At 49.3% G+C, this 10,432-nt stretch overlaps 1 gene segment (V, D, J or C); it reads left to right on the forward strand.

The window, feature by feature from the left end:
* The first annotated feature begins 1,751 nt into the window (after positions 1–1,751).
* On the forward strand, positions 1,752–2,475 carry LOC119244064 (immunoglobulin lambda variable 3-21-like). The segment is given in 2 exon segments: positions 1,752–1,797; positions 2,168–2,475. Coding segments are annotated over 2 exon segments (354 nt in total).
* Positions 2,476–10,432: the final 7,957 nt, after the last annotated feature.

Raw genomic sequence — 10,432 nt, forward strand, 5'->3', positions numbered from 1 at the left:
TGCTGCACCACGTGGATTAGTTCCCTGACCAGCTCGTGATTGAACTCATACTGCAGTGGCTGTGGATTGATTTGTAGTGCTGAGACTAAACCCCTTGGGCCACCAGGGTGGCCCCTTCATGGTCTTTGTATTCTGGCACTGACAACAGAGTCCAGCTTAGAGATGAAGGACAACACCCGGGGAGGATGTGGTGAGGACTGCACTGCATGTGCAACCACATGTGTTAACACATCTCTCTCTGGGCAGGCCATGCCACAGGAACTCAGTTGAAGTGGGCCCCACCCACAGTACAGAAAACCCTAGGAACAGGGATGGTGGGCGCTCATGCCATATGCCCAGGATGGGAGATAATCAAGAGCAAAGTGGGTGCCATGGGCATTACTGAGGGATGTTCTTCTGTCTCTTTCTTGGGGGCATCATCACCATGGCCCCATGAAAGCACTGCAGGCACCAACCCCTGAGTCTCCCCACACCTAAACTTCTTGGTCATCCTATGACTTTCCACTACCTGGTTGTTATGTGCTGGTGTCTCAGGTGGGCACTGCCCATTCCTCTACCAAATGGCGCTGTTCAAGTCTGTTTTCAGATGTGATCCTCTAAAGACTCTATGCCTAGTCTTAGGAAGACAGGGGCCAGATAGAGAGGGTAATTCAGCTGTGGGCCAGCACCTCATAGCTCAGGGAATCCCCTCCTGAATTGAAGCTTCTGAATCCAAATCTGACCAAAGGAAACCTCTGTGCCTGCTGCACCCAGTGCAGGGAGCCACCAGGGGGCAGCAGAGACCACCCACAGCAGGTTAAAGCCTCCCTGCAGCTTGTGCCTGGGGAGAGTCAGTCACCAGGAGTAACACCTGAGTGAACAGGGTCATTTTTCTGCAATGTTTCTCTTGACAATGATGTCCAAATTTCAGACTCCATGGCCCCCGATCTGAGGCTCGTAGAAATTGGCTTGTTTCTCTGCCTCTTTTTCCGGCATTTCCATACCTTCACACACAGCCCAGTCCGACTAAAGTGGCCTCACTGTCCAGGCCCTGGATGAGTGCCTGGACACAGCAGGTGTCTGATTAACTTATGTTGACTTGCTTACAAAAGAAGACAGCTTGTTACTTAATACCTCACCTCATCAACAGAACACAATTAGAGTGAACTCACAGAGGCGCTGCTCTTAGTGTCCTTCCCAGTCCTCACTCTCATGCAGCATTCCTGGATCCTGTGATGTCCGTGTGACCTGAGTGCACACGGAGGGTACTGAGGCACAGCCCCGGGACTGTTCCAGCAGCTCAAACTTGAATAAATGACAGGCCTCAAAACTCCTGGGTGGGCAAGTGAGGGATTTTATGCAGAATTTGATGCTCAGAAGCTGTGAGGACAGGGGAGGATCTGGACATACCTCAGCCTGGGAATGTCACCTGTAGAACAGGATCAGAACACACAGGCTTCCATGGAATCTGCTGTAGAAGGGCCTGTCCAGAGAGAGGCCAGGATAGAGTCTAGGGGAGGAGATTCAAGCAGACCATGAGACCAGCAGAGAAAGAGGATCCCTGAGGTGAGGGTGGGGACTCTAGAAAATACCCCTCCCCTCCCTGTGTCCTGGGGGCTGAGTCTTCTCTTAAATCACAAAGCTCCCCAAACAGCAGCCTGGGCCTGGCTGATTTGCATACCCAGCATCTCTCTCTCAGCAAGAGGATAAGACAGGCTTGCAGTGTGTCCTGCCCAACCTCAGCCTCAGGGAACAGGATCAGGGACACCACCATGGCCTGGACACCAATTCTCCTGGGCCTCCTGGCTCATTGCACAGGTGCTGAGCCAGACTCACTGCACCCCAGTGAGTGGACAAGACTGGTTCTGACTCAGGCAGCCCACAGCAGGGCTATCTATGGGGGCAGGGTGCTCATGATCTGCTCAGGATGGGGGGCTGGATTGGGTAGACCCTCACTGTGCTCACAACTTGAGGGGCTGTGCCTGCCAAGAGAAGAGGAGGGCTTGAAGTTCATTCATTTGTCCAAAATGCCATACATCAGCCAGGCTTATGGGAAGCTGCAGATAACAACGATGGAATGGGCATCCACAGGGTCAGAGCAGCCATGTGGTCTCCGCCAGGCCAGGCAAGGGGGGGTGCTCTGGGAATGGGTCCTCACGTTAACCCCCCTCTCCTTTTCTCCCTGCAGGCTCTGTGGTCTCCTATGAGCTGACTCAGCCTTCCTCAGTGTCGGTGTCTCTGGGACAGACGGCCAGGATGACATGTCAGGGAGACAACATTGGTGGTAAATATGTTCAATGGTACCAGCAGAAGCCCAGCCAGGCCCCTGTGCTGGTCATTTATGAGAATAACAAGCGGCCCTCAGGGATCCCTGACCATTTCTCTGACTCCAACTCGGGGAACACGGCCACCCTGACCATCAGCGGGATCCAGGTCGAGGACGAGGCTGACTATTACTGTCAGGTGTGGGACAGCAGCAGTGATTATCCACAGTGACTCAGGGCCATGGGGAAGTGAGACACAAACCTCTCCCTGTCCACATCACAGTCTCCTCTAGCCCCATGAGGATGGAGACACGGCCATGAGCAGTTCACCCCGGGGTCCCATTCTGAGATCCCTTGTGTCCCTGCTCCTCCAGGCAGCATCAGCACCAGGCAGGTCAGGAGGGTGAGACTGGGAAGGTAAGGATAGACAAACTGGAAGGGGGCACCCCAAGATCAGAAACCTGCTCTCACAATGCCAAGAGCTGGAGGTAGGGTGGCAGGGGTTAATATATCCATGAACCCAGTGATAGGCACTAAACTCACATCCTTAGGCACCAGAGACAGATCACCAAGCAGGAGCCCTAAGCAGGTGTCAGACTGCTGTAGGGGGTATCAGGAGCTCAAAACCTGAAGGTGAAGATAAGGAGTTTCAAGTCATTGTAGAATTTCCTGGTCCTTTCAAATTCCACATAGTTATTCAAAATCAACAACAAACAAACCACTCCATGAAGGAGTGAGCCCCCCAAAGAGAAGACTGTAGCAGTGCAGTCTCTGCACAGGCACAGGGCAGCATCATTCTGCTCACCTGTGCTTCTTCTCACCAACTCTCCCTCCGCAGGGCAGCAGCCTTCCTGCCTGCCTGTGACCTGTAACAGGCCAGGGCTCCTCTTCTTGACCTCCCTCAGCAGAGGCAGCTCTCCTCAAGGCCACCTGCTTGTGACCGTGCAGGCCTCTCTCTTAGCATACCCGTCCCTTTGGGGCAGCCCTTTCTGCCTGCTTGTGTCGATACAAGTCCTGTATTCTTCTCTTGCTTTTATAACAAACCTGCCCCTTGGATATAGCTAATGTTTCTGTGTCTTAGAGAAACTCGCCTGGGAAATTCTGCATGTACCGCTGAAAGGGGATCACTGGTAAACCTTTCCCAGGGTAACCCAAGGACCCCACTCTCCAAATCAACAACTTTAAAAGTGACATCAGACCACAGGATGGGGCTCCCATGTGCTTTCTTGCCCACAGTAGTTGTGGGCATTGAGGGCCCAGGTGGAAAGACTGAGGGTACAGAGAAGAGCAGGTGTAGAGAAAACCCTGAGCTGTGCATGACCCCAAGAGCACTGGAGGGCACTGGTGAGAGGGAGGATCAGGATGGGCTGGAGGAACAGATACCCGAGAACACAGAGAGGAGCTGCCTCTCTCTCTCTCTCTCTCTCTCTCTCTCTCTCTCTCTCTCTGCTCTCTGTCCTATAACAGATGGATCAGGATGGGCTGGAGGAACAGATACCCGAGAAACAGAGGGAGCTGCCTGGTCTCTCTCTCTCTCTCTCTCTCTCTCTCTCTCTCTCTCTCTCTCTAGCTCTCTCTCTCTCACACACACACACACACACACACACACACACACTATCATAGATGCTTTGGCCCAGTCCAGAGAGGAAAGCTCCTATTAAGGCATCAGGTTTCCTACCCAGGAGAGCTTTGTCTCAGTAGTGGGATAATGAGTCCAAACTCACAGCCATCCCTGGGCCTCCTAGAAAGTGTAAAAGGAAGTTGAGCAATGATTGAACTGTGCCCAGTCATTGTACAGATTAGAGATATTTAAAATGCTTCGAAATGAACACAGTCCTCCAGTCCCACACACGGACTCATTCACCAAACCTGGCATCAATCAAAACTTTCCTGAAGAGAATTAAGAAAATAAGGTTCTAATTAATAAGAAAAATATCAATGACCCAAAGTGGCCTTGAAATCACCCAGTGCTCTAATTTGTAGATAAGGAAACCAAATAAATGATTATGATGATTCCCACTTGTTTCTGAGAGTAGAACATAAAAAAAATATTCAGGTGTATTTTACAAATGAGCGCAGTAGAATGTGAGATTCTAACCCACCATTTCCCAAAACTCAGTAAACAACTAGCATAAGAAACAGGAAGGGTGAGGAACGCCACTAAAGAACAACAGCATTGTTTAGAACAGTGGAAGAGAGGGTGTTAAAAGTCTTCAGAGCTAAGGGGCATTATGGAAGCGGGACAGCATGAGGATGAAGCAGATTTTTCATGAGAAGAATGCAGGTGAGTGGACGGTGATTAACATCTCTAAGATGAAAAAGAAGAAAAGATCTAAAGGTTTACCCAGTTGTTTCGTTTTTCGTAATGAAAGGACAGGGTTTCCTCCTAGCAGAGCAATAAGACAGAAAACAGTAGTGAACCTCCTCAGGCAGAAGGAATAATAGCAGGGGCCTCCCTGGTGGTACAAAGGGTTAAGACAGAGCACTGTGAAGCTGTCCACAGATACTGCAGTAGGAGTTCAATCCCCAGGGAGGGAGCTACACACATGGCACAGCAGACCCCTCCTGGCTCACCAGCTGCTCCCCTCAGCAGTGTATTTCAGTCAGTCTGCCAGTTCTGCTCCCCACTCTGTCTCTGGTGAATCCTCTTCGCCCTCCAGGCCTCTGGCCTGTACCCCCAGTTCTTGTATGCATAAATAAATAAATCTTAAAAAAAAGAATAATACCAGAGAGAATCTGAATCTTCAAGAAGGAATGAAAAGTATCAGAAGTGGAACTGCAGAGACAAGACACTATTATTGAAATCTATTGAAAAGAACATCCCTCTCTCAAACAAAATGCACTGACCATGTTGGTTGGAATTTATAAAGTTGGCAAAAGTTAATTGTTTGACAATTGTAGCAATTTTTTTATAAAGATTGATTTATTTATTTATACAAGCACTGGGTACAGTCAGAAGTGTGGGAGGGTGAGAGAATTCACAGGAGCCAGAGCAAGGAACAGAACAGGCAGACTGATAAAATACACTGCTGAGGGGAGCAGTGGGCGTGGCAGGAGAGGTCTGCGCGCCATGTGGGACCCTCACTGGTGGCTGAGGATTGAATCGACGCTGCAGAGGCTGCGGGCAGCAGCATGGCGGCCCAGCGCTCAACCACTGTGCAACCGGGGAGGCCCAATTGCAGCAAAATTAATGAAAAGACGTGATGACAACCTGGTCAAGGGTCTAATCCTCTGATGTGACATATTGTCATAGCACCTAATTTAAATTGTGAAGTACAATAATAAGATTATGACAAATTGCAGTTAGTAAGCAAAGTAAAGGGGTAGATAAAGTGGAATCATAACACTATTCAAGCAAAAAGAAGCAGATAAATGAAAAAGCAAAAAAAAAAAAAAGATGGGAAAATGAAGTACCATCGATTGTTTAAAATAATATCATGGCATATTTAAAAAATACGAAGGTATATTGAAAATACATTAATGTCCACTTTTATTGTAAATAATCAAATATCACAACTTTAACAGATCAGCAGGTCAGGCTGAGCTTTCCCACCTCATCACTTCTCTGGTCACAGTCTGGTCACGGGCCGCCCCTGCTCATTGAGTGAAAGATCAACCTCCCCAGGGGACCCCTGACCATTCAGGACCCAGAGCTCTTCCCTGTGCAAAGACCATGACCCTGGGCAATTGCAGAGACCATAGAGACTAAACAGGGTTTCTTAGCCAGGTCAGGATCTCAAAAGCCTCATATCTCATATAAAACAGTAGTGAAATCCCAGTGTCATTGTCTGTGGTGTGTGAGCTGTCAAGAAGGACCCAACATGTAAAATGAAGGACTCACCTGTAAAATGAGACCAAGCTGTGATCACTCTTCCAAAGTGGATGGTTGTTTAACAAGGTAACTTCCATGCACTCAATAATGGACAAACAGCCAACAATACAGGCCACACACACACATTCTAACGACAGGCCCGGGATGGGACAAAGTGCACCTGGGATACAAGGGGAGGATGACAGGAGGAGAAAGAAGATGAGGGGGTCTGGGACTCACACCTCCTAGGTCACTGGAGTCAGATATCAACTCAGGCCCTGCTCAGCCCAGGCCTAGTCTCCTGGAAGGCCCCTGCAGTGTTGAGCCAGCCAGGACAGACCATAGGTGGGGACTACAGCTGTGTGGGGTCAAGCCCAGGAGGTGACTGTGACTGCAGAGCTTGGAGGCCAGCCTGCCTTTCTGACATGACAAGCATGTGGAAGAAGCTTAGGGTTCACCCCATTTTTCGTCAGGCACCTGTTCTACCCCACAGTTATTCCCCAACTTAGTGTGGAGCCCCACAGAAGGGTAAATTTCTATAATGGCCAAACCTTCCCAACCCACAGGGTCCCCGATGGTAGTAGGAGGGGCTTCTTCGATCCATCCCAGGAGTGAGCTACCAACACTTTCCTCAAGACAAGAGACCTAGTGCTGTCCGTTATAATCACACCTCCCCTATCCTAAACAAGGTGCTAATACTGTTTTTTTTTTTTTCTGAAATTTGTCTTTTCAGGCCTGATATGTGAGAAAAAATAGAGTCCCTGTGTGTGTAGCCTTTGGAACTGGCATTTTCACTCAGCACAACGCTCCCTAGAGCCCTCTACATGGTTGTGACATAGCAGTGACATAGTAGCCTTGTATAGACAGACAGAATGTAAACTGAGGGCTGAATGTACAAGGGAGGCGGATGAAGGGTATTGCCTGTCCTGTTAGATGGGGGCAACCAGGGAAGGAGCTGCCACTGCCGATCCCAGGTCAGACGGGGACCTAGTGACCATTAGATGCGATTCTCATGTCTAGATTATGACAGGGGCAGGGGCAGTAGGAGACCACAGGCAGCTCTTGTCTGGGAAAGTACTGCTGAGCAGTGTGGAGGACAGGGGAGCTCACCTCTTTAACAGAAAATCAACCTCTCTGTTCCATTGGAAACTCCCATTTCCAGGGCATTTTTCACAAGATAAACAGTGAGAACCACTGTACTGCATATTCTCACAGGACCCTGTACCACCTGGCAATCCCTCAGCAAACGTCACTGCCTCTGACACCTCTGTCACGTGCAAAATCATTTGGTCAGGGAGAGCCTGTGCACAGGACTCAAGAAAATAGTGATAAATCTTCACAGTCAATCTGAATTCACATGGAAATGGCAGAATGCTCTTTGGGATAAGACAAGACCTGGAGACCATGGCATCACTCCCCACTGTGATCCAGAAGGAGAAGGCAGGGGTACAGAGGGTTTAGGTCCACAGAAGACAGCTGCTGCTTGGGCACTGGAGACAGGCTTCTGGGAGGAGGGTCAGACACTGAGGGGAGGCAAGCTCATGGCAGCAGGTTTAGTCCAGGGGCTATTAACAGCAGAGACTAAGGTTCTGGAAGGAGCGACTGCTGACACCCTGAGAGCAGAGATCTTGGGGTCACAGTGTGAATTTGCTTGGACTTCAACAACAGAGAACCACATACTGGAGGTTCACAAGACAGACAAAGTGACTCACACCCTGAGGTTAAAATCTGAGCTCATGGTGTCAGCAGTGGGGGTGATTATTGCTGTGAGGAGAGTCTGGTCCAGGCGTGTCTGCAGCTTGTGGAGCTTAGTTGGCATCTTTGGCGTCCTTGTCTTGAGATTCTGCCTCCATCTTCACAGGCGCTTCCTTTGTGATTGTCTGTGCTCATATATCCCTGTTTTTCAAAGCAGCAGGCAAATGGGACTCGGGACCCAGCCTTCTCCCGTGGCACATCTAGCTAATTCCACCTACAGTGATACTAAACCTGAATTTCAACAGGAAATTTACGGAGACTATTCAACTCACAGCACTGTCTCCCTCATATTGATCCCCTCCTTATTTGGGGTGGGTTTTAGGTATCAGGTGGGCAGGCCTGAAAGCCCAGAAGGACCCTCCCCTGAGTCACCACCCCTGCGTTGACGTCCAGGCTCCACCCTCTCCCACCATGTCTTAGTGACAAGTCTCTGACATTGAGAAGGAGACCTCCTTAGCCTCCTGGTGAGGACACAGTGAGAAAAGAACCCCATTCCTCATTTGGAGTGGGTTCAGTGCAGCTGTACTGTTGCTTGTGTCCACAGGACACACTCATTGTTTCTCCTCCATCCTCAGGTCCTGGGTCTCCACTCAGCCTAGCTCTGCCGTGGCTGTGGCGACCCTTAAAGTCCACTCCACATCCTGTGCCTCTCTGGTCATGGAGGGGTCAGAATCTGGGGACCCTGCTCTCTTTTTCCTAGAGTTCCTTCCCCTGAGTGACACCAGTAAAGGCCAGGGACTCCTCATGGCTAACCTGACCACCCGGGTTCCATGCTGCCCTCTGTACAGTGGTCAGCCTGATCGAGGGGTCATCTAGGTCAGCCTTGAGCAGGACAGGTGTGCAGATTGTGAAGAATGAGGGACAGTCATCAAGAGTGAGGGGTCCAAGCAGGGACAACTCTAGGTGACATGGGATGAGAGGACACTCATCAGAGTCTGGAGAAGCATGAAGTTCCCTGTTCTGCTTCTGCCTGGATGCCCCCTGATGCTGCTGTGATGGACAACCTCGATTGTGTCTCTCAGTTCAAGTCCCAGTGAGCAGGACAGGAAGTGAGAGGGTGCCATCCTGTGCCCTGTGAAAGGGGACTGAATCATTATGTGTGTGAGTTGGTGTTGCTAGAAAGTGTGTCCTATGTCAGTGTTTTCATGACTTGACTCATTTCCCCCTCCCCATGTCTGCCATATGACAAGGATAAGGATGCTACTGGAAGGAGCAGGAGCAAATGTTCATATACATAATATCAAGCTTCATGCACAGCACTTCCTGTTATTAAACTGTTGAAGCACAAAGCTGTGAACAGAATCGTCATTTCCACAATGTTCCACAGTGGGAGCAGCAGAGGCCTGGAGAATAAGCAGCTTGTCTGAGGTCAGAACCTGACAGCCCCACCCTGCAACAGATTCTTCTGACCCCGTAGTCCTGGGGGTCTTCACCCATTCTCTGGCCTCTCATTTGCTCTCAATGCTAAGACATCCCTCCACCTGAGGTGACTGTTCTCCTCCTGTTCCAAAATGAAGTGATTGACACATGACTTTGCAGTCAGTGCTGTCCAGTAAAAATAAATTTAGTATATGTGCTACCGAAGCAAACACTGTAAAAATAAATTTAGAATCACACATGTAATCCCAGTAGCTTTATTGAAAATATCAGAAGAATGTGTGGAATCTGTGTCTATGATCTATTGTTGTTTACTTCAATTATTAAAAATACTTTATCTATATATATATTCAATATTCCATAGAGACATGATTTTTCATGACTTTTATGCAATCTCTCAAATCGGGTGACTATTTCAGAACCTCAGAACGTCTTCATTGGGACCAGCACACCTTGTGCTCAGCGTGGCCTGTGCCCAGCACACAGGACTTCGAGGGGGATCCCTGAGGTTCTAGAGTGACTGAGACTGAGGTGTGATGGGGGGAGGAGAGGATAGAGGATGAGAAGGTGGAGGGGCCTGGGTGACATGTTCCATGTGGAAACAGAAGTGGCCTGTCCGAGTCACGTGGCCCTGTCTTAGCATCACTCTCCTTTTAGCTCCAACTCCTTGAGCCGGCACACGGAGTCTGTCTGCTGTGCAGGTGCAGCACCCCAGGCCTTCACATGGACTCCATGGAGGAAATCTCAACATTGTGTGACAGAGTCACCCCATCTTCAGCAGAACTATGTTGCAAACAAAAACAATTGTTCAAATATTAAGTGTTGTACAAAAGGATTTCGTACATCAAAAAGGTTTTACCTGTGGCCACCTATGATCTCTTGCAGGAAGGGGAATGCAGACACCTGTAAAAATTGAAACCCCTAGATAAATGAGCCCAGGAGCTCCCCTGGAGAGAGTGACTGAGAGATGAAAGGCCGGAGGGGGTCATTGTAATGATGAACACTCAGCCCCTTAGCCTCATGCTGAGATGTGTGTCCTGGGAAAGGCCAGGAGTGACTCCCTGCCCTCAACATTATCATTCCTATCAGACAAGCAAATGTCCATCCTGGCCAAAAGGATAAACAGACCTGGCATGTCCACACCATAGTCTATTAATCAGCCCTAAACTGAAATGAAGGCCTCCTACATGCCACAACATGGAAGAACCTAGAACACATTGTAAAGTGAAGGAGTCACTCTCAAGAC

The sequence above is a fragment of the Talpa occidentalis genome, unplaced genomic scaffold, assembly GCF_014898055.3.
Source record: "Talpa occidentalis isolate TD23 unplaced genomic scaffold, MPIMG_talOcc4v2.1 talOcc4.14, whole genome shotgun sequence".
Lineage (NCBI taxonomy): Eukaryota > Metazoa > Chordata > Mammalia > Eulipotyphla > Talpidae > Talpa > Talpa occidentalis.